At 39.5% G+C, this 26,179-nt stretch overlaps 1 protein-coding gene across 1 annotated transcript in view; it reads left to right on the top strand.

Annotated features, from left to right (window-relative positions):
• Nucleotides 1-26,179, top strand: part of LOC126278834 (uncharacterized) — a 53,905-nt gene that overhangs the window by 27,558 nt on the left and 168 nt on the right. The window contains exons 3-6 of the mRNA XM_049979110.1: nucleotides 9,567-9,666; nucleotides 15,487-15,591; nucleotides 21,187-21,348; nucleotides 25,994-26,139. Of these exons, the coding sequence (XP_049835067.1) occupies nucleotides 9,567-9,666; nucleotides 15,487-15,591; nucleotides 21,187-21,348; nucleotides 25,994-26,139 (513 nt within the window). The remainder of the gene's footprint in view (nucleotides 1-9,566; nucleotides 9,667-15,486; nucleotides 15,592-21,186; nucleotides 21,349-25,993; nucleotides 26,140-26,179) is intronic.

Raw genomic sequence — 26,179 nt, forward strand, 5'->3', positions numbered from 1 at the left:
TGAAATACTGGTGCCAACACCTGAAAGCTGTTGTCCACTACCTTGCGAGCATGAAAGTATGTGTAGTTTTCTGTCTCCTACAGACACTCTCTCTTCATGGTCTGAAAAAGATTTTATGAAGTGTACCTGTGGTAGAATTGCATCATAGACCGCTGATACCTATGGTGATACCGGATTGCTTCTAAGAAGAGTTTCAGGAGGCGGTAATGCCAAACCATTTTCTCGCATTCCTATGGAGAACAAAATTTCTCGGGAAACTCCACCGTCTAAAACGTGACTCTGACAGCTCCTATTAACGTACTAGAAATAATAGATATTATCAATAATGACCATCGGAAGAATGATAAAATTCCTCTGAAACTGAAATAAATCCTTCCACTGTTCTTTGGGTATGGAATCACTAGGTGCTGTCCATCACAGGCCCCGATACAGTGCAGGTAATTCCAAGAAACCTTTAAATGTTTGACCGGGTTTCTCCACTCGTCTTCAGTGGATGGAATCATCCTATTCATAACTGAATGTTATATGCAGAGGCATGGGATCATCACACAGGACTATTGGCTGTTATCGACATTCCGGTCTAAGAGCAGATACTTCTTAATCTGCTAGCTCCTCATTTGGCATCGCGAGCCAGTACAGTGGATTCAGTTGTAGAATACTAACGTATAGCAAATTGATACACCATTTACAAGCCCATGTGGGAACAGTGATGTCGGTAGCCATCTTATCAATTCATAAAGTGCCCTAATACGTGTCTAAAACGTGTCTATAGGAAAATTTTATTTTTTCCGTGGTTGAAGACTGTAGAGTACTGTTTGTAACAACAGAACTAATGGTATGTTTGACCCCAACAAACAATTTTCACGTGGTGGTCAACTGTACTGTGTCCTAGTCATTTCTATGTGGTGTAAACTAAGGCTTCTCGAAAAGCTGCTGCGCTGTGTTTACCAGTATTCCGCAATGTGTCTACTGCGGCAATGAGAGCATATGAAGGTTTGTTGTTGTACGTCAAAACCTCAAGAAATTCAAAACATAGAGGAATAGCTGTATTTGTCTGTAAACCTGAGAGCTATGTAGAAATTCTTGATGCAGGATCCAACAAGTGAAACTTAAGTGTTATATTGAAGGTATATCAAGATATTATTCGCAGTCCAAGACACTGTTTTACTTAATATCTTCAAATATCGGTACTGCTGAATGAGGAGCTGTATTTGTCTGTAAACCTGGAAGCTGTGTAGAAATTCTTAATGCAGGATCCAACAAGTGCAACTTAAGTGTTATATTGAAGGTATATCAAGATATTATTCTCAGTCCACGACACTGTTCTCCTTAATATCTTGAAATATCGGTACTGCTGAATGAGGATTCGTTCCCAAGAATAATGTTGTTCTGCAAATTATAAGAAAAAGATTCAATGTGTAAAACAGGCTACAACTATTCCCTACCACTGAATATACTCCTTTAAGTGCAGTTAATGTGTCGTGTATGCAAAGGAAAACTGGAAATGATAGAGTTCAGAGTCAAATAAAGGAAAGCTGAAGGATGTGACGAAAACAATTACCATAAAAGAATGGTAAACTGCTACAGGGAAGACAAGAATTTGCATATATGCGAGGAGGCTTGCAAGTGGCCTAAAACACAATACATGGAAAAATCTGTAAGCAACTTGAGAATGGAAGATAACTGCACTTACAGTAAAGATCATGGAACGTGGCCATATGTTTGGCTACTCCTAGAAAATGATGGACCCTAAGCCGTTTGCTGTGATAGAAGATATTCACTCAAGGAAAAAATTGGAGCACCAAGAAGGAGTTCTGTGACCGAAACAAAACTTGGTAGGCATGTATCTACATCTGAAAGGTGATGTCTACTCACATTTCGCGCCAGCGCGTAAGAGGGGCGCTAGTAGATCCCCTACGAGGAAGTAAGTTATGTTTCCTTTACACTCATGCTGTAACATCCTTGAGCGTAAGTTACCTTTGAAATTGGACATGGTGAGTTGATGCTAGTTACAAATAGCCGTTAAGGTTACGTAGACGACGTTTTCAACACCTCGCTCAGTTAGAACAAGGCCGTGAAATAATGCTACATGAAGTTGGATAATTCTTCTGCGGTACTGTACGAAGATTTGGCAGGATTGTAGCCGCTCACTGTACGTGATTGCTGGCAGCGGTGGTCGTGAGTGTGTAAAGTCGCAAGAAGACCGGGGTCCAGGACGACCACATGGCACTACCGTGAGGGAAGATCATCGTCTTCTGCCAATGGCTCTGGCGCATCGTACTGCATCGACAGGAGCAGTTTTAGCAGCAGTTTCTACTACAGTGATACAAATCGATTACGTCAAGGATACCTCGGAGCCAGACGCCGTGTAACATACGTTCCACTGACCCCAAACCACCGCCATTTGCGACTTCAGTGATGTCAAGCAACAGGTTCATCAGAAGTCGGTGTAGAGATCTTTCCTGATGGTGGGTTATTCTATTTCGCTGCCTGCGATGGCCGTGTGTGTTTTGCAACAGGATAGCTCTAGTCAACATACCGCTGTTGTAGCCCAACGTGATCTGCAGGGTGTCGTCGTTTTTCCTTGGCCAGTTAGATCACCAGGCCCATCTCTAGTAGAGCATAAGTGGAACACGATCAGGCGACAACTGCAGCGTCATTCACAAACAGCTCTATCTTGGCCGACCGAGTGCAACAAGTGTACAACTCCATCCCAAAAGCTAACGTCTGGCACCCGAAAAGCACAAGGCATGCACGTCTGCATGTTTGCGTTCAACATTCTGGTAACAGCATTTGAATCTGTAATGGGTTACCACGCGCTTACGTTAACCTGCGATCTTGCACTGTTAGTCACTTAAACATGTTACCTGCAAAAATGTATTCCCAAGCATTCGTTACTTTACTTTAATTATTTATTGGTGCTGTATTTTCTTCTTTCAGTGTATAAATTATACACAAAATCTGGAAACTGCTAGGGGATACAAGATATCAGCATTTACTGCAAATATAAGGGGAAGTGGTCATATATTGAAATGGTCACTGGAGGATGTTCGAAAAAACCTTTCATACACTTACTTTCCTGTCTGCACATGCTTAAAAGGACGACTACAGTGTATCTAATTGAGATGCTTTCCACATTATGCATCTTGCTACAGAAAAGCTATTTGCAGAATTTAAAACATGAGGAATTTAAAGATTAATTTTTTGCTAAGCTAGTAAATACAAAACTATGTAGTTAAATACCACTAGAAATTGCGTAAGTGTTTTCGGTGTTTATGAGTTTACACAAAGAAACAGATACAGGTATGTTTTCGTGATGTCCCAGATCTTGTTCTACTACTGGTTGGAGCCAACAGAGCAGCAATCCCATTCATCTCTGTTTGTTGTTGTTGTGGTCTTCAGTCCTCAGACTGGTTTGATGCAGCTCTCCATGATACTCTATCCTGTACCAGCTTCTTCATCTCCCAGTACCTACTGCAACCTACATCCTTCTGAATCTGTTTAGTGTATTCATCTCTTGGTTCCCCCTACGATTTTTACCCTCCACGCTGCCCTCCAATGCTAAATTTGTGATCCCTTGATGCCTCAGAACATGTCGTACCAACCTGTCCCTTATCCTTTTAAGTTGTGCCACAAACTCCTCTTCTCCCCAATTCAACTCAATGCCTCTTCATTAGTTATGTAATCTACCAACCTAATCTTCAGCATTCTTCTGTAGCACCACATTTCGAAAGATTCTATTCTCTTCTTGTCCAAACTATTTATCGTCCATGTTTCACTTCCGAACATGGCTACACTCCATACAAATACTTTCAGAAACGATTTCCTCACACTTAAATCTATACTCGATCGTAACAAATTTCTCATCTTCAGTAACGCTTTCCTTGCCATTGTCAGTTTACATTTTATATCCTCTCTACTTTGACCATCATCAGTTATTTTGCTCCCCAAATAGCAAAACTCCTTTACTACCTTTAGTGTCTTATTTCCTAATCTAATTCCCTCACCATTACCCGACTTAATTACACTACATTCCATTATCCTCGTTTTGCTTTTGTTAATGATCATCTTATATCGTCCTTTCAATACGCTATCCATTCCATTCAACTGCTCTTCCAAGTCCTTTGCTGTCTCCGACAGAATTACAATGTCATCGGCGAACCTCAAAGTTTTTATTTCTTCTCCATGGATTTTAATACCTACTCCAAATTTTTCTTTTGTTTCCTTTACTGCTTGCTCAATATACAAATTGAATAACATCGGGGAGAGGCTACAAGCCTGTCTTACTCCCTTCCCAACAACTGCTTCCCTTTCATGTCCCTCGACTCTTATAACTGCCATCTAGTTTCTGTACAAATTGTAAATAGCCTTTCGCTCTCTGTATTTTAGACCTGCCACGTTTAGAATTTGAAAGAGAGTATTCCAGTCACCATTCTCAAAACCTTTCTCTAAGTCTACAAATGCTAGAAAAGTAGGTTTGCCTTTCCTTAATCTTCCATCTAAGATAAGACGTAAGGTCTGTATTGCCCCACGTGTTCCACCTCTGTTTACGACACTAATATTGCTGTCTAATGCTTTTTGTGGTTATACTCTTAAGTATTAGGAAAGTAAGCAGTTTATGTAATACATCGGATCGAAACTGCTCCAAACTACGTTATTTTAGTATGTTTTTTTTGCTATACATTCGAGGAATGTAAAGTCGGAGGTTAATCGCACCATACTGCTTAACAAAAATTATCTCTGAGTATTATTCAATAGTTGATTATGATAAGAAAAAGAGATACAGTCTGTAAACGTTATAGAATGCTCCGATCGGTAAATGTTACACCCTTTCTGCCTTTAAACTAGTAATAACATAACATCTAGTTGGCGTGAGATCGTAAGTAATAAATCGCTATACATTACCGTGAATTATAATTTTATACCGTTAAACATTTTCTGCTATCTTCTTACCTTTTTAAATTATGCTTGATGCACTGAAGCCTTACACTGAAACTTTCTAGCAGATTAAAGCTGTGTGTCGGACCGAGACTCGAACTCAGGAACTTTGCCTTTCGGGAGCAAGTGCTCTACCATCTGAGCTACCCAAGCACGACTCATTCTCAGTCCTCACAGCTTTACTTTTCCCAGTATCTCGCCTCCTACCTTCCAAACGTCACAGAAGCTCCCTTGCGAACCTTGCAGAACTAGCACTCCTGGAAGAAAGGATATTGAGGAGACATAGCTTAGCCACACCCTCGGGGATGTAACCAGTATAAGGTTTGCCCTCTACAGCAGAGTGTGCGATGATATGAAACTTCCTGGAAAATTAAAACTGTGTGCCGGACCGAGACTCAAATTTGGGACCTTTGGCCCGGCAACGCAAAGGTCCCGATTTCGAGTCTTGGTCCGGCACACAGTTTTAATCTGCAAGAAGTTTCATATCTGAGCACACTCTGCTGCAGAGTGAAAACCCCAGAAGAACTTACATCGATGTTTTACAAGAGTTCTTCTACTCAAGAGTACAGCAGACACAAAACAAGAAAAGTCATGGAGTGCGAAATGAACTATAAATCACATGTAAAGATAAAAATAGTATATGAAGAGGTCGAGACTAGCAAGAAAGTAGACCTATTTTCATATTGCAAGATATATAGGGTCATTGTAAGAGAGTTCAAGTGTATAATGACTCACATTAATAGTGCAATCAGTGATGTTGATGTGACTGGGGGAAAAGAATTAAAGACGAAGCTGCATGGTAGAATTTGGTACAGAGTATATTTCAATCAAAGCTAACACTTGGTTCAAGACTCATAAAAGAAGTCTTTATGTGTGGAAGAGACCTGGAGACAAAAAAAAAAGGTTTCAGATTGATTATATAATGGTTAGACAGAAAGTTAGGAACCAGATTTTAAATTGTAACACATTGCGAGTGGTAGAGGGGAACTCTGAGCCCAGTTTATTAGCTATGAACTTTAGATTAAACTGAAGAAACTGCAAAAAGGTAGGAGTTTGACAAGATGAGATCAGGTAAACTGAAAGAACTAGGAGTTCTAGAAAATTTAAGATGGAGCATTATGGTACGATTGACAAGAACAGGGGAAAGGAATAGAGTAGCAGAAAATGGGTAGCTTTCAGAGATCCAATACTGAAGGCAGCAGAAAATCAAGTACTTAAAAAGACGAAGGTTAGTAGAAATCCTTGGGTAACACTAGAGACATTGAATTACATAGATGAAAAGAGAAAATATAAAAATATAAAAATAAAATAAGCAGGAAAGGGAATACAAACGTCTGAAAAATGAGTCTCACAGGGAGTGCCAAATGGCTGAGTAGAAACGGCTAGAGGACAAAAGTAAGGATGCAGAAGGATATGTCACCAGGGATAGGAAAGATGCCGACTACAGGAAAATCAAAGATATCTTTGGAGAAGATAGAGCCACTTGTATGAATATCAAGAGCTTACATGGAAAACCAGTCCTAAGCAATGAAGGGAAAGCAGAAAGGTAGTAGGGGTATACAGAAGGGAGAAGCAGATCAAGACGTAGATGAAGACGTAATGAAGATGACAGGGGAGATACAATGTTGCCTGAAGAATTTGACAGGGCGCTGGATGACCTAAGTCGAATCAAGACCACAAGAGTAGATAAAATTCCGTTATAACTACTGTCTGCCTTGGGAGAGCCAGCCACGACAAAACTCTTCCATCTGGTGAGCAAGATGTATGAGACTTCAGTAAGAATATAATAATACCAATTCCAAAGAACGCAGGTGCTGACAGGTTCGAAAATTACCGAATAATCAGTTTAATAAGTCACGGTTGCCAATTCCTAACATAAATTCTATACACATAAAGGGATAAACTTGTAGACGCTGATCTCGGAGGAGATCGCTTTAGGTTCAGGAGAAATGTAGGAACACGAGGGACAATATTAACCCTATTAATTCTCATAGAAGATAAGTTAAGGAAACGCAAACCTACGTCAATAGCATTTGTAGTCTTAGAGAAAGCTTTTGACAATGTTGACTGGAATACTTTCTTTCAAATTCTATAGGTGGCAGGAGTATAACACACGGAGAGAACGGCTATTTAAAATTTTTATGGAAACCAGATGGCAGTTGTAAGAGTCAAGGGGTAGAAAAATGAAGCAGTGGTTGAGGAGATAGTGAGACCGAACTGTAACCTATCCCTTGTTATTCAGTCTGTATATTGAGCAAGCAGTAAAGGAAACAAAAGAAAAATTGGAGTAGGAATTAATGTCTAAAAAGAAGAAATAGGAACTTTGAGATTAGCCGATAACATTCTAATTCTGTCAGAGAAAACAAAAGACTTGGAAGGGCAGTTGAACGGAATGGACAGTGTCGGTGAAAGGAGGATATAAGGTGAACATCAGCAAAAGCAAAACGACAATAATGGAACGAAGTCTAATTTTGTTAGTTGATGCTGAGGGAATTAGATTAGGAAACGAGACACTCATAGTACTAAATGAGTTTTCTTATTTGGGGAGCAAAATAACTGATGATGGCCGAAGTAGAGAGAACATAAAATGTAGATTGGTGAAGTTCAAGAAAAGTGTTTTCCAAGGAGAGAAATTTACTAGCTTCGAATATAGAGTTAAGTGACGGGACGTATTTTCTGAAAGTATTGGCATGAATTGTATCCATGTATGGAAGTGAAACATGCACTATGAATAGACAAGAAGAGAATATAAGCTTTAGAAATGTGGTGCTACAGAAGAACGCTTCTGATTAGATGGATAGATGATGTAACTAATAAAGTGCTATTTAATAGAATTGGGAAGAAGAGAAACTTGTGGCACAACTTCACTAGAAGAAGGGATCGGTTGGTAGGACGTATTCTAAGGCATCAAGGGGTCGCCAGTTTAGCATTAGCACTAGCGTGGAGCGTAAAAATCGTAGAGGGAGACCAAGAGATGAACACAGTAAGCAGATTCAGAAGAATGTAGGTTCCAGTTACTCGAAGATAAAGAGGCTTGTATAGGATAGAGTAGCATGGACAGTTGCGTTAAACCAGTCTTTGGACTGAAGACCACAACAACAATATTGCTTTCATAAACCAGGGAGTGTAGAGAAGGAAGAAGTAAAGATCATTTTTATAATTGTAAATAATCAATGTAGTTGATTTGATGGTCTGCTCTTGGGTTTTCAAATATACAGAGGATCTACCATAGCATACCAAAACGAATGAACTAGCTGTCTTTATTAACAAGGCAATCATGACGTTCAAGCTCGATGCATCTTCAATGTTTATATGTGAAAACAATATTTTCTTGAAAGTCATTAAGTAATTGTTTTTTATGTTGATAAAAAACTGAGCTGCACATCGAATGTTACAGATTTTCTTAATGTTCTAGGTTCCGCCACCTCTGCATTTTTCCCTCTGGGTGCAGAGGTTACGCTTTTGCTGTATAGGCCTTTTACAAGTATGTCTGTTTGGAACAGGGGACTGATGACCTCGATGTTTAGCCCCCATCAAACCCCAAAACCAACCAACCAACTTCTGGATTGTGAATAAAATCCGAATTTGTGGATAAAATGCCAAGGATTTCCACATGCACAACGCTCCATTCAGCCTTGGTGTGAAATAGAAAACAGTTATGTAATAAGCCATAAAAATCTTTGACCACTTACTCAGTGATGAGAAGAACGTAGTAGACAATGAAGTTATCTTAAAACATAGTACCAAAATGTATCCGTCTGGCAGCCCATTTCCTACACAGGAGATTTTATGAACACTATTCAGAGCGTAACAGACTCTGCAGTCAGGGTAGCCACAGCCTTCATATATTTTACTGAAAATATATCATCTATTTAGAGCCACAACCGGTTTCATAGCATTTCAGGTGCAATTTGTATAAGCTGATAGACAAGGCAAGAAATCATTACTAAAATAAAAAGTGCGTACGAGATGAACACCTCACAAAATCGAATTGTATTCTGATTAGCAAAATAGAATGGGATTACCCAGTTACAATCGTTATCGGATGCTGCAACTCTCATCGGCATGATATTCTCAGTCTGGTACTTGGGATTCATTGTTTGGTATAAGCGGCCTCGTCTGTCCTTACTGTATAAAATCATAGACCTTAGACGTCATTTTTTGGAAATTTGTCGTAAGTTGCTATGGGACCAAACTGCTGAGGTCATCGGTCCCTAGACATACGCACTACGCAATCTGACTAACATACACTAAGAAGAACACACACACCCATGCCCGAGGAGGACTCGATCCCCGAAGGGGTGGCCTGTGCGAACCGTGCAAGGTGCAATATACCGCACGGCTGCCCCGCCCGGCAGTGCTCATTATTCGCAAGGCTGTTGAATCATTTATTAATTTGCTTCTTACTTTCGTCGTAGCCTCTGACTATCTGTTTTCTTCTATGTATGCAGTTATCTATCAAAAAGTATATTTCGCCAGAAACTGATAATTCAGCTTAAATGGTTTAATGAGATTACCTTTATTAGGCACTTTACCATTCCAGATTAACGTTAAATGCCTCACTCGCATTGTATTCATTAATAAGAGCATGCATCTAAGGTGAATTGTTATTCTTGACATGTTGGCAGGAATGTTGAGCTACTGGAGCAGTGTTTAGGCAGGATGTTACTTGGACAATGCCTCGCCAATGGGACATCAATCTGCTTGCTTCTGTTTCAGGCTGCAAAGGTAAATCACATGTCACTCAGTTCAGTGTATATAATGTACCATCGAATAGCGTTATACATTTTGCTTCAGAAACACATATGTTGTTTCATGTGACGCTACTGAGAATCGTCTCCAATGACCTCGACAGAACAATGAGCTTAAGTCTGTTTCCCTACAACGGAAAAATGTTGTTCTTAAGTACTCCCAGTGTTCTGTTATTAATATGTGGCCGCAGAAATAGAATTTTTTCTTACAATGCCACGGGAATGTATGCAGATATATTTGCTTCAGACAATGTGAGTTTATATGAGTCTACGATTTTAGTGTGACAGTCTCATATCGCATTTGTTAAATGTTGTCACTGCTTTTTCATACTGGCTTCTCCTGATAGCGAAAACATCATCCATGTTTCAATTTCTTTTATATCGCTATTGCCTTAGTGAGCATAATTATTCTATCACGTTTACTACAAGAAATACCATGACATATTCGGGCTACACACATTGGAAGAATGGATGGTCGCAGCATATACTGTATAAATTTACAGGAAAATGTTCTAAGCACAACTACAGTATGTTAATCATTTTTGGGTGAACAAGGAGACCATGAGTAGCAGTTGTTGAATTATGAAGAAATTACGAGAATAGAATCTATGTAGCATTTCTGACATTGCTAGTCGATGCTGCAGTTGCCAAAATCAAAGGTGAAAATTCATAATTGTAAGATGTTAGTAATGGGAAATTCAAAAACATTCAGGAAGGTGAAGGTGAGGAACTTTAAAAAATTTCATCATTGTAACTAGCCCAATTTCAAAACCATCCAAGCTTCATCAGCAACAGAACTTTTATGTCGAGGACGTAATTTACCGTAACTCCATGTCTAAAGTATGAAGTTACAAATATGTTAGCAGGAAACAGAACGCTTATGTTTAGAGTCACACAGTTATTACCATGTTTCACATAATGCCTAGAACATCACTGTGAACTCTCAAATTAAGTGCCTCTATGCTATTTCTGTACCTAAACTGAGTGTAATGTTTGTCATAATACGTAAAAAATCGGCATTTCGATCTTTGTCCTACTTCAGGCTATGTTACTGGTAGGACAAAGATGAAACTATCATCACATGATGTTAACAGATGTTTCATATTAATGATTCACCTCACCAAACACCATTTTAAAGACGATGACGATAATTCATCTTGTTACACAAAAGCAAAATATAATCAGTATAATAGGTTCGATGAAACAACCGATTTAATGCTCTCGATCTTGACAGACCTGTGGGATCTGGTTTATCCACTGACAATAAATTTTCTTATACATTCGCACAACAAACGGTGCTAGAAATATTGCAGTTTGACGGGAGTTTAATGCATTGTATCACTTAAAATGCACATTTACGAAATACGCAAGAATAACTTCATAATGCAGCAATTACAGATAGTAAGCACAACACAATACAGGCGATAGCAATGATGGAAAGGTTTCCATAAAGAGCGGAAAGTTCTTTGCTCTAAAATAAGTTTAATTATCAAAATGTACCACAATATCAAGTACAGAAAACATGCAAGCTATTATTACGTAACACAAATATAATTATAAATCTATGATCGCAAATGTTCTGTTTAGAACCAAAATAAAATCATCTCTATTATATACCAAAATATATAAATACATCGAGCACAAAACAGATATTACACTACTTTTGTAACTGAAATGATATATAACATTAAAAATTTAAGTACACATGGCTTGTATATTTGCCTAATGTCGCAATCTACGATTTAACCCTCATAGTACTAGGATTTTTTTGTTTCACTGTGTTTCCCCAGGGGAATAAAGAGCCCAAGTATTTTAATTGGAATATATTGGCAGTATTTTAATGAACTGACCTAGAAACATAAATTACAACTGTTTAACCTAACAGGTCATTTACATTTAGCTCATACTGACTCTAGCGGTATTCAGCCCTAAAAGACATGAAGAAATGTTAGTGTGGTCTAAATATTACACTGCGCAATACAACATTGGATACAGTTGACTCAGAGGAAGCAAGTCATATAGGATTGAAACCAAGAGAGATATGTATTCCCAATATGGTTATTAGGTGATATTGACCCTAGTAGTACTAGGAAAGTTAAACTGCACTTTTCCATTAGCATCGTTCGATAACTGTACCAGACTTACATAAACCAAAATTTATTTATACTATTTATCAAATTATGGAAAAATGCATTCTTGGTAAAACAACAACACAAAAAACCCTTCTGCAGGAAAGATAATATAAATTCCTTATTTTCTGCTGTTGACAGACTTTGCTGTCATCTTCTGTATGATCTTTCAAGTTTGTTGAAACCAATTGTTGAAAGTAAAGAAGCATTTCTGAGATTATGGATGTAATAAGTTTTTTTAGTTTAATTTAATTTTGTCTTTCTACCAAGTAAAACAGGCCAATCTTTCTAGTCTCTCAACATGAGAAAATTCGATCAAAAACCTATAATGTTATATATATATATATATATATATATATATATATATATATATATATATATATTACGCTGCTACTGACATAGCTTTTAGGTGAAGCTGTATTTTCATGAAGACTGGTTTTATCCTTGTAATACAGTTCAATAAATAATTTCCGTATCATGTAGAAAAACAAAAGGATATCTGTTACATAATGTAAAACACACTGCATAACTACTGATATAAGTTGCAGGTTAATGAACACTTGTCAGTGAGTGTAGTTCTATATTATTGTGCCTCACTTTGAAGAAATCTAAATTTATCAGTATTATTTACGAAAAGAGATAATAATTTGTTCTACATCATTACAAAACTCACACGACACTACTGCTGATCTAACGTGTTGTTTAAAATACTCTTGTCAGAATTTTTGATCTCTTTACCAGAGATAGAATGTGATTCTCACTTTTATACTATCTGCATTACTCCTTAAAAGTTGTTTTAGTTCAGCTACACTGATATAAAATCAACTATACACTACAGTGATCCCACACTAATATAAAAACTCTACCTTGCAGTGCAAAATATTTTTATCTGCTGCAGCATAGTGGAGACTATATAATATTTTTCCACATACGTCAACCTTGTACAGAAAAATTGTTACAGCTTGCACCATTCTGTATCACTTACTGTATTGCAAATGGTATTCTCAGTTACAAGTAAGCATCTATCAAACTGTAATGAACTGATCCATACTGAATTACGATACAGCAAAATTGTAGCAAAAAGCACCACAACAGAGGGAAATTGCAACAAATTGCGCCATACAAGGATAGGCTGCAGAAGAACTCTAGCGCAATTTCAGGTTTGAAGTAAGATATGGTGATAACTATGTGTCACATGACAGAAATATTTTGTGTGTGATTCTTACTTATGATTTCCCATATCTTAAATGTGGAAATACTGTTACCCTCTTTACATATTTTAACAGATATTTTAGATGTGGATTAAACATTCTAAGTCACATAACCATTGTACATGTGTTTATGAGCATGAGTGCATGTGTTTGTGAGTGAGTTAGTGTGTGTGTGTGTGTGTGTGTGTGTGTGTGTGTGTGAGTGAATGCTTATGTATTTTTTATACAGCAGTGTAATGATAAAATTTCAGAGCATTCAGAATATTGCTACATTTCACCATGGCAGCAACGCACTGACTGTTTGTTTCATTTTAGTCGCTAGTAAAGTGCTCGAATGTCTTCAAAAACCTTTGTTTTAACTTCTGGTAAAGTATTGGGCTATGATTGGGAGATCTGAATTTGTGTGTGTGTGTGGCTTTGCGGGTGGTTGGGTATGTGACGAAGGTTTCATAAATAACTCAAGTCATTCAGCTACTTTAGAAAATAGCATCGTTCTAAGCAATGAAGTTGAGACTTACATATTTTGATAAACAACACAGATGTAGAAACACTGCACATTACAGCCGTCACCGTTTATGGTAAATAATTCAGAACATTCAAGCGCTTTTAAACATGGTGTGAAATCCATATCAACTTAATAGCTTTCAACGAGATGCCATTTTGTCGTCTGAAATGAGTCAGGTAATTCTGTCACACAGAATTTTTGTTGCTATGCCATTTTCACAGTTGGGCTAGCCTGGTGACATTGTATCTTTTCATTTTCCTGCCAATGCCATCTGCCAATTTTGAATATGCCACCAATGCCATCTTTCATTTTTAAACTTCCACAACCACGTTGGATTTAATTGACTGCAGAGCTGATTAACGGCAGGTGCTTGAAACGTGATCCAAATTCCCTGTAGCCATGCTACTCTACAGGAAGGCTAAAGTGAAATCACGAAATTATTTGGAGCCACAACTTGAAAGTTTTCTTCTGCCTTTCCTTTAATGTTATTTTGTGGAATGTCAGTCCCATACATACTAACTTAAAGTGGCTGTAACACACATTTACCCACGTAACCTTGCCGTTCTGCTGTCACTATGACATCAGTACGCTCAGTATGGGAAGAAAAATTCCGAACACCACCTTTCAGATTATTGTGTATAATTTGTGATGTTCATTTGTGTGCTTGTCTATCTCCCAAGTTTCAGTGACGTATTTAATTCCCATTGTACCTCTCGAAGTACAGCTGCATCATAGCGTGTTCGGTTGGTTGTTGAACGACCTTTATTGATGATGTCAAGATCCGACACTTGCTTATATGTAGGAGACTGTAGTACATTCTGAAGTGAAATTTGAGATATCCACAGAATAATACATACAAAATTGACAAAAATTTATAACATGCCAGAAAATGTTGCTAATTCACGTTCTTTTTAGCGTTGTAATGAAATAACTTCCATGAATCGTCTACACTTGTATATGAACATACAGAGATTTCAAAATTTATACTAAATGTTTCATGAAAATCGCAAACGGAATAGATAAATATTTTTGACTGTGTATGATAGATTCCTGGTGATCTTGACACTTGAGGTGCCTTGTATGACTAAACATATACCAACATACTTTATAGTTTCCAGCTGTACTTTTCACTGAGATTCCATGCGTAATAATTTCTCTTTTCTACTTTGACGATACTTGTTCACAGATATGTATGGAGAGGGGCCATTTACTCAGTAATTTACAAACATTTCACTTAGGATCTCTAAATGATATGTTTGTGAATTACTGAGTAAATGCCGCCTCTCATATATTTATTATTGTTTCTAGATTCGCATACTGAACCGTTCGTGGAGGAGTACCAGCTTCGAGGATTAAAGGTTCTGTATTATGCTGAAACCCGTTTATACGACCTGCGACCTGTGTCAAGCATCTCTTAAATACACATATTTTCGTTTCACGTTGTCTTCCACTACCAGTACGCCAATAGATACTGTATACCTTTCTTTTAAAGCAGCATTATAAATTTTTAGAAATATTATTTTTGTACTTTTTTAACATAGTAAAATATATTTTAAGTGAAACAGTGTCCAGGAACATGGGTGTGTTACATCTGAAAGCATTGTTGGATTCTTCAACGTGCAGTAAATTGCTACCCCTGTACCGTTTCTGACTGAGTAAATAACTTTTCAATTAAAACAGCTGATCTGCACTGGTAAGAAGAATAATAAGAGTGAGAGCCTAAGGTCTCAGTTTCATATCACCGGGGTGTATTCCTTTGTTGTTGATCCAATACTTAGACACGAATAGCTGCAGAAATGCTGTCTTGCAACATCGTCATATCCTTAACAATGTGTCAAGAATGTATGTGTCATGTGGCTAACTAATGAACGCCTGAACAGTGTAGTGATGGTTCTGTGTTGTTGTTGACGTAGGAAATGCAGTGGGTAATAATGAATTTGCATTTCTTTCAGAGGGCTAAGGGTGTGCAAGAACTTGGTAAAACAAGCAGCTACCTGCTCAACACACTTTTTGACCTCTTCGTGTACTGCTGGTTCGGGGACGACCTCATTTCGGAGGTAGGTAACAGTTTTCAGCAACGATAAACACAGAAATGGAATAATTTTCTAGATAAATTTTCTGTATAATATAATATATTTTTGCTTTTTGATTCTTGATTGGTTGACGTTCTTCAAATGACATCACTTCTAATGCTTATAGTAGATGTGAGGCTATATAGAGTCAGTGACTGTGGCTACTGCTTCTCTAGCGTCATGTTCACTCTGTGTTGTTGTGGGTGGTATAGGGAAAAGAGATGGGTTGAAGCCTGTTATCCTCCTCAGATATGTCCCTGACGAACAACCCCAAGAGGGGCAATGAGATGAAGGTGTCCATTGACTAACAAACCATTGCCATACACAAACATTGGAGATACAACCAAGCATGGGGAAAGAGAAGAGAGGACTTACAAGTTAGCAGGAAATTCAAAGCTAGGTTGATAAGTGGGGCTTCTAAAGAAAGTAGCTTCGCTGTTGTTTCAAAAAATTAAGACGTAATCAAGTGTATTTGACAGCATCATTCTAGTTCTGAATGAGGCTACTGTGCCAATAAAATGCAGTCGGCTACAGCTTTGACTCATACTAGTTCTACGATCTGCTACCAACTTCCAGAGCTCATTTTTTCCAATTCGCAGTATTGTTCCGAAACTAGATTGTTGTTCTCTGGCCTGTATGTTAGCGACAGTGTGCAGTGGATGATCTGTGCTTGACGCAAGAACAATGTTTATGAGACATCATGATCTGCTGTCAGCATATTATTGATAGATACTATTACTTGGAAGGAAAATATGTCGCCAAGTGTGTGTGTGCGTATGTGTGTGTCTTTCGTTTGGGGGAAGTGAGTATTACTCAAAAGCAACAAAAGTTATGACACATCATACAACACACAACCAAAAGAATAAGAGTTTCTTCATGAAAAATGAGAATGGATGAAGCAGTAGTTTTGGTGAACATCAAACAAAACCGTTGTGGCCTTTAAGGTTTTCAGAGGTCCTGGCCGGATGCAGCGAAGCAACACCCCTCCAAAAGGTAGCATAGGAAAGCCGTAAGTTAGCAACAAGACAGGCTAGCCCGTCATCTCTGGGGTCGACCATAAAAGCAGCACTTAACAATTGAAGAGGTTAAGTGGACTGTAGAAACGAGAGCATCTGTTACTAAATTCAAGTTGTTACCTCGCTGAAGTGTAAAAGTAAATTTTCTTAGAGATCTGTAATTGTGTATTCCATGAATGGTTTTATGTCTGCTTGTTAACCAAACACTTGTAACTGTACGTTGTAAAGTTTGTTTTTGCATGCTTCTATGTAGTGCTTGTTGATCTCTGTTCCCACCGTTTTTATTTTGCCGAGAGCCCCATCATTCTTTGTATACAATCAGTTTCAGTATACCACATAGACTGGTAGGAAACTTGGTTTCGTTAGAAGTAAAGTATCTACAGAAACGAGAGTCACTCTGATGATTAAATTGACGGCTACTAAGCCATAACTCAGGCACAGTTATAATCACCAGAAATTGTGTGATTGCTAATTAGGTTACACGAACTGAGTAAGGTGAAGTTACGTACGCTGGGCTGCTGGATGCTTTTTGGGACTAGTTGTTACGAAGCCTCACTGAAATATTACAATTACATGCGCGACAGAAAATTAGGGTTTTGTTAAGGGAGTGTTAGGACGTCTTTGGCAGCATCACCAGGAAGGATTCAGGATTCACACCCATTGCAGTGGAAGTTCGAAAACATAACAAAATAAATTTTTGTACGTGTGAATTTTTATTATTGTTTCACTTACTAATGCTGCATTTGTTGCTATAGGTACACCATACTCACAGGTGTATAAAACACTAGAATTTATTTAATTTATGAAAAAACGAATGAACTGTTATATTTTAAACTTCATGATTAGCAAAAACACTAACTTTATTGATAATTACCTCAATTTCTATCACAGTTTTTAATAGATTTGGAAAATTCTAGAGTGTCATGCACCTTTAAGTATGGTTTGTATGCTGTGCAAAATTCATCGAAGAATCTCTCTTACTTATGAAGAAAAGTGTACCTACAGCAACAAATGCTGCCATTAGTAAGTGAAAAAACAAGAAATTTCACATGTAAAAAAGGTATTTCTTATGGTTTCGAACATCCACTGCTGAGAGTGTGACTTCTGAATCCTTCCTGGTCATGCTGACAAAGTTTTACGAATTTATTTGTAAAAGTATAGACAGTGGAAATTAAAATGTTCAGTGGTGCCTCTCCTGTGCTCCAAGTAGGCCCGTTTGACGTCCTACCCCCTTAAACGATCATTCTTTTAATTAACTGTTTCCCATTTCGGATTTACGTGCACAGAGTTGGGTGTAGTACGTATTTCACAGCATGACACTAGAAGCGGAAGGCTAAAAGATGTTAAATATTCAATGCAACATGCAAAATAGTTCATGCGTGTACTACATGTAATATATTGAAAAGCAGGCCCTCACGTCCTTCTGTCGTTATTAATTTATGATAGTATGTGCAGTTTTATTATATCATACACTGTATGCAGACGGATGACGATGCTACACCCATAGACATTAAATATTTAATTCTGCATGTCTTCAAAATATTAGAGCTTGTTTCTCGCTACCTAAGACTGTTCTCAATGTTTCTTTCCTTATCAAAACATACATGCATATTTCAACTTTTGCTCACATAGGAATTTTTTTTAAATTATCTAAACTACAGAGAAAAAAATAAACATACACACCTACTACTATTGATATTAATGTCACAGACTAAAGATTTTAGACAGGTGCTATCAGGTAGGTAGCGAGGAGCAGACACTACTGCACAAAACGCGAGCACTGCACGAGACCACCTTCGCATGCTCGTCACAGATCGTACAACTTCGTCAAAATTATTGGACAGGTGTTGGAGAACTGCAACGGATGCGTACCTGTCGACGTTAATGGGTCAACGCCACCTTCTCTAGGCAGAACTAATGGCACGCCTGTTGTTGCGGCGACGTCTTCTCTGCGTAAAATACACACACCTTAGACTGCAGTGATCCTACGAATATCTTGAATTATAGTGTTGAATTTTAAGACACAATGTTTTTAGAAAGAAGCGCCATTCGACCTATACTACTCCTCACGATACTGTGGTGCCAAGATCCGGTACTCTGCCTTTTTAAGGAAACTAGTGGACAAACAACCAATACTATAGCATTAAACTATTTTTGTGAAATAGGATCACGGCACATACATATTAAAAATAACCGTGATATGAGTTGTGTGGAGGTGGAGGTGTTCAGATACCAAGGATCATTGCAGGCTTGTGCGGCATGTGATTTAGGTGGAGTGGAATTCGCGCTGGAGGTTGTGAAAATGTAGAGCTCATTATTTGTACCATCGCTTTACTTATCTTGCAAATATCAATTTAATAAGGTGGAAAACACTAACATAAACAAAAGGTTTCTTGACTGCCGAACAACTGCGGCAGTGCTGAACGACATAAAATTTGTTCTTGAAATAATAACAGTCATTAATAGAAAATTATGAAATGCGCCCCCACAAGGGTTGCCCACATATTTTACATTATACAGTGTTCGGCATTTAAAAGGGTATGACAATAGTCGACGTAAAATATTTACTTATCTCTAACAGAAAATTTAGTAAAATCATTACTAACCAGTTCCTCCCTAGCTGCTACTGCTACCACCAATCTTCAAGACACTAATTGTCGAAATAGTACGTAGTTATGTATACTTACGGGTAAGTGAACAGTACAACAGTTACATACATGAAAAAGTATTTGATTTAAGAGAATATAGGAATTCACAATACACTAAAAGGAATTCCAGATTCACTTAAAGGTATATAGTCAATCAGTAGAAGAATATGGAACAGGCCCAGAGTTGTAACAAGATTTTAAATAACATTTAAGCTTTGCACAATCGTGCACACGGCAAATACTTATTGGAGCCACATGGTTTTATGAGACAGTATTCAGTTTAGAGTTCTCCCCGTTCAATGCGCTATATTCGTTTAGCGTAGCACCACGTGCAATAGCCACAACAAGACGTAACTCTGTGCTCACGACTGACTGACGATGTGTTCTACAACTGACTTTACTTAAAGCATATTTGCATTTAACAGTGGGAGTCAACACGAACACGAGAGCACAAGAGCACAAAAATTGACTCTAAAGCTCTCTGTACTCGTTGCGAGATGGTGAAGCGATTCCTCGCCTTCCTACAGTGCCATGTGGGCGACCAGAGAAAAAGTCATGAAATAAATTTTTAGTAGAAAGTATAAAACGATGTGTCAAAAATATAAAAACTGTAAAATAAATGGCATGAGGCACAAACGTTCGTCACTGCATTGTCACATGCCCATTCACTGCATTAATAAGAACAGCTTAACCTTTTGGCTGTTGCAGTTGCCCGTCCGGCTCGCCGCGTCGAGCCCGCCCTTGAGGTAGCCTGAACCGTTCACCTGCGCTGATATCCATCTCCGCAGACTGCTGTCTGTGTCTGAGTTCTTCTCTATGCTGGCACCGCCCTGCTCTATTTCTGGAGCTTGGGCGTTCACGTGTGGTCTGGAAGTCTGAGTGTGATCGCCAACGTTACAAATAAACACAGTGCATCTGGATACTTCAAATATTTTGGAGATGGCTTACTCGACAGACATAAAGTACACTGACACTGACGCCAATTCCGCATCAAAGCCTTTCTTTCATTTGCAAGTAGTTTTTGAGAATCATCATAAGGTTGCTGTATATATCTAAGATTTATTTGACGTGCTGATACTTAATTGTTTATTATTGTACATGTAGCGTAGCAGTCAGCGGACAATAAGTTCTTTGCCAACCGATAGATCATTCATTCTTAAGGTTTTGCTTGGCTTCTCAATGGATCCAGTGATACGGGTCTGCATGTTGTCTGTACGTCGCTCCACTTTTTAGATTTCACACTGGTGTCTAAAATTGAAGCACCCGTCCTGCGTCTAAGTCACGATAACCTTACGATCGTGTTCTGCACGGAAGATGGCATTCCGGTCAACGGACATCCACGTCAGCGATGACGTCAGGGCACACATCAAACGGTGTAGTATTTTTCGGGTAGTCACACATCCAGAGTCGCTGTATACACAGTCACAAACGTTGTAGTATGGCACAGAGATGACGCGTACCAGAATCTCTGTGATAGATGGCCTAGGAAGAACGGAGCCAGGACAAGACACCATAAATGTTCCGCAAATTTCTTAAGTTATAGTTCTTTTAAACCAGAAACAGCTCTTTGATTGCTTTACGCTGTAGCTGACGCGTCTTGTCACGGTCCCTCCCCCCCCCCCCCCTCCCCCACACCCTCCCGTCGGAGGCGGAGGTTCGACTCTTCCCTCGGGCATGAGTGTGTGTGTTGTCCTTAGCGTATGTTAGTTTAAGTTAGATTAAGTAGTGCATAAACCTCGGGACCGATGACCTCATCAGTCTAGTTCCATAAGTCCTTATCACAAATTGCCAAAGTTCCAGCTTTTTCATTAAAACACCTAATTTGTCGTAGCCACTAGTATCAGGTACGAAATCTATAAAATGGAAAGCCCAGGTCGTCTATTGATTTGTTGGTGATACTTAGTCGTTTATTGCAGAGCGAAAAAGTGGCATCCTCGGCCTACGACGCGGTGCCGTCCGTGCAGGAGTGCCCCACGGGCATCAAACGGTCGCTGCTGCTTCTGATGCTCAGAGCCCAGCGGCCGCTACGCATCACGGCCGGTGGATTCTTTGCCCTCTGCAGGGAGTCCTTTGTGTCGGTGAGGAATTCTTCAAGCCCTGCCATAGGATTTTTCAACCATCTGTGTAGGTTAGCTGTAATGCCAAAATAGAACAACGTCCGTCTGTGCGCTGATGTTGCCACACATTGGTGATTGACCCGATACTGACCCTAATTCTCCCGCTCTTCACCAGGCAAACGCAATATCGGGGTTTGTGTCATCAACGCTATTCACACCTCTACGCAGTGTGGTAGCTTCAACTTCCATAACACTCATGTGTGGGAACCCCCACGTTATGGGGCAGCGAATCATCAGCATCGGTGCAGCCGGAATGTATGAGTCGGGATAATTGGTGACCGTATTTTGCGACCAGTCTTCCTTCCATGTCACTTTAACGGGCCGGAGCTATAGGCATGTCACTTGGTTGTCTTTGCGTCCGCTGCTGCAAGAAGTGCCATTGAAGATTCGAAGGGTTGTGTGGTTGCTAAATGGTGGTGCTCCAGAAAGCACCCGTTGACGTCCGGACGCATCTTAATCGTGTCTTCTCTGGTCGATGGAGCAGACGAGGGTGTCCAGTGACATGGTCTGTTCATCCACCGGATCTCAATCCTTGCGATTCCTGGTTATGGGACCACCTCAAAAGTACTGTGTACACACAGCCCACTCCAAATGTGGAGACACTGGAGCCGCGTATTTATTCTGCTTTTGACGCAGTTCCTGTGCAGCCTGGCCGATGTGAACGTGTGAAACAGAACATGCTACGGTGCATACACTCCTGCATCGAGGCACATACAAACCATTTTCAACGCATACTGTAACCGTGGCTGCGTGGTACAGCACGTAGTAGACCGCAGTCTCTATAGAAATGTCTCATTGAATAAATTGTCTCTAGCATGGAAACTATGAGTTTCCGGACATAAGTTTAGTAGACCTTTTTTCTTCCGTATCCTCTAATCGATCAGTTCCTAGAGTTTGTACACTGTGAAAAAAAATCGCCTTGTAGAATTGTACCCGTGCCGTCTCCCATGCCATATATTCCGACCTGGTAAACATTCGTTCCTCAGCCAGTTTAAATAGGAAATAAATGGGAGAAAAAAAATTACACGAGACATAGTGACTCCTCTGAATTGGGATGAATATAGCTGGGTCGGTAATTTTGTTCCAGGTCAAAGTTTCCCAGAAGAAATTAAAGCCTAGTGTATGTGAAAATGTTTTTATTTTTTGTATTCATTGATTTATTTAATTTGCTTATAACGTGGCCACCAGGTGAAACTTCATAATAAAATATTTACTTAAACTAAAAACACTGAGAAGGAGAAACGTCTACATTATTTGATTCTGAAACTGCTGAGTGCAGCTCAACTTTTTCTTTACTTATTCCTGTCATCCCAACACTGACCCATAATATCTCAGCGCAACGCAATCTGTCTGCTCAGAAATGATAACCTAACTTCATATAATTAACACAAAAGAATGGCCCCGAATAAGAAGAAATTCTAACAATAATCTATACATATCGTAAACCATTTACCTATCAAAAATCATCATTACACGAACTACTGCAATACACCAAGCGTCAATACAGCGAGTTAAATAAAAGATTCTAACTACTGGAGCCTTTAACTACTACTAAGAATGCGGTTAGCTAAGGAAAGACTTTGTTGCAAAGCAAACAACGTATTTTTATTTTAATAATGTGACATACAATTAAAAAATATGTATATAATCGTCCGTGACATCCAGTTCCAAAAATTATATAATCATCGACAAAACTGAATTACTCATGACGGACACACGTCCAGATCGTCCGCTCGCGCTAGCACTTCAAACCTCTAACCTCCATCACCTCTGGCTATTCACTCCCAACCTCCATCAGTGCTGGCTGTCCATCTCACACTTCCATCACTACTGGCAATTAACTTACAACAGCAAGTGCAGTGCACACAGAGCTTTAAGGCTGAGCGCTACATAGCGCTACCAACATACAAACACACGAACAGGTCTTCTCTTACACTAGACATTTTACCTGCTAATTAATATTCCATTTCGTTTTTAGTGTATTGCAGGTAGAGAAAGAAAGAAGCATTCTTTACATTCGTTTACGACTACAAGAGTTGAGACAAGATACGCAGTGATGGTTGTAAACTACACTGACGGAAAAAAATCGCAGCACTAAGGAGTTGTGTGACGTGTGCGAATGTTCGTAGGAGTATTTCTGCATCTGAAAGATGATGACTGTTCGGATTTCGCGTCAGTACCGTAACAGAGGCGCTGGCAGAAGCACTATGAGCATGCAAATTAGGTTTGCTTCAAATACACGCTATAAAGGTCGTGAACGTTACTGACCATGGACGTGTCGAGTTGATGATAACTAAGAATGTCTTTAAGGTGACAAATACACCATTATCAGCACCTAATGAGCTTGAACGAGGTCGTATTATAATGCTACAAGAAGCTGGATGTTCCTTCTGCGATACTACAAAAGACTTGCCCATCATGTAGCCAATATACATGACTGTTGGCAGGGATTGTCATCAGAATACACATTCACAAGCAGACCTCATCTTACAGTACCTGCAGCAGTGAGCATGACAGTGACAGAAAGAACTGTTCGAAATCAAGTACTTCAAGTACGCACCGAGTTAAAACCCTGTAGCCTGCAGGCCACTGACCGGATCGGAGTCTAGGGTGGAGGCCTGTTGTGTTTTCTGACGAAAGCTGGATTTGCCTCAGAGCCAGTGACAGCCATATGTGCTTACAAGGGAACATACCCATCGCACCCCCCTCAGATTTACTTATAACTTGGCACAGTGGATAGGCCTTGAAAAACTGAACACAGATCAATTGAGAAAACAGGAGGAAGTTGTGTGGAACTATGAAAAAATACGAAAAATATACAAACTGAGTAGACCACAGCGAAGACAGTCAACTTCAAGGCGAGATTTACCTCCCGAGCGTCGTGGTCCTGTGTAGTTAGCGTGAGCAGCTGAGGATCAAGAGGTCCTTGGATCAAGTCTGCCCTCGAGTGAAAAATTTAATTTTTGGGAGTGATTTTCACATCCACAAGTAAACCTAAATCGGGCAAGGTAGAAGAATGTTTTTGCCTGTTCGCCAAGTGTACAAGTTAGGTGGGTCGACAACATATTCCTGTCATGTGATGCACATGCCGTCACCAGTGTCGTATAGAATAAATCAAACGTGTTTTCCTGTGGAGGAATCGGTTGACCTATGAACTTGCGATCAAATGCTTTCGATTCCCATTGGAGAGACCATGGGCAAGATATGCAACATCAAGGAGAATGCAAGCGTAAGTGCGTTGTGGGCGTGTCGTCAGCGTGAGCAGCTGCGGAACGAAAGGAGCTTGATTCAAATCTTCTTTGGAGTGAATATTTTACTTTCTTTATTTTCGCAAAGTTATGATCTGTCCGTTCGTTCATTGATGTCTCTGTTCATTGTTATATGTTTAGTGTCTATGTTTTGCGACCGCACTGCAAAACCGTGCGATTAGTAGACGGAAGGACGTGCCTCTGCAATGGGAATCGAAAACATTTGATCGTAAGGTCATAAGTCAACCGATTCCTCCACAGGACAACACGTCTGATATATTCTATACGACACTGGTGACGGCATGTGCGTCACATGACAGGAATATGTTGTCGACCCACCTAACTTGTACGAGTACACTTGGCGAACGGACAAAAACATTCTTCTACCTTGTCCGATTTAGGTTTTCTTGTGGATGTGAAAATCACTCCCAAAAAATTTAATATTTCACTCGAGGGCACACTTGAACCAAGGACCTCTCGATCCGCAGCTGCTCACGCTAACCACACAGGACCACGATACTCGTGAGGAAAAGCTCGGCTTCAAGTTGCCTGTCTTCGCTGTGGAATACTCAGTTTGTATACTTTTCTTATTTTTTCATAGTTCCACACAACCTCTTCCTGTTTTCTCAATTGATCTGTGTTCAGTTTTTCAAGCCCTATCCACTGTGCCAACTTATAACAAAATGTGATGGGGGTGCGATGGGGGGGGCTCCCTTGTTAGAATGAGGCCAGATGAGTGCCTGCAACCAACATGTCTGTGTAGGACACGCACAGGACCTACATGTGGGTTATGGCCTGGGATGTAATTTCGAATGAGAGGAACACATTGTGGTTATTCCATGCACCCTGACAGCAAAATTGTATGTCGATTCCGCCTGTTGTGCTGCCATTCATGAACCACATTCTGGTGGGTGTTTTAAAAGAGAATAATGCTCTCTCACATTCCGCTGTTGCAATCTAACATGTTCTACAGAGTGTGGATCACTCGATTTGTCAACAACCGGGCACCTATGGAACGTCATTTGACGACAACTCAAGCAGCAGCATTCAGTATTCCTGTATTGACCGACCAAGTGTAACAGACATGGAATTCCATCCCACAAACCGACATACGGCAGGCATACAACGCAATGGATGCAAGCTTGTACACCTGCATTTAACATTCTGGCAGCTACAACGGTAGTGCGAGATGAACCATTTCAAAGATGAAATTGTGGTACATTTCACATTTGAAATGGTTTGTCTCACACTTATATTAACCCAGGGTTTGCTTAAATATGTTACCTACACAAATGTATTCCAGAAATTTCATTACTGTACACTGATTATGTTCTGGTTTGGTGTTTCTTCTTCATCAGAGTGTGAGAGCTGCGTGCAACAAGGGTCCGAACCCTGAGAAAAAGAGGATCTTAAGAAATTATGATGTTATGAAGATAGGGGAAAAGACAATGACGGAACTGATTGATAAATGGAAAGAGCAAGAAGGCCCAATGGGAGAAGTTGGGTGCTGCTGCTTTACTATTGACGGAGGGAAAACTGGCCAT

The sequence above is a fragment of the Schistocerca gregaria genome, chromosome 6, assembly GCF_023897955.1.
Source record: "Schistocerca gregaria isolate iqSchGreg1 chromosome 6, iqSchGreg1.2, whole genome shotgun sequence".
Lineage (NCBI taxonomy): Eukaryota > Metazoa > Arthropoda > Insecta > Orthoptera > Acrididae > Schistocerca > Schistocerca gregaria.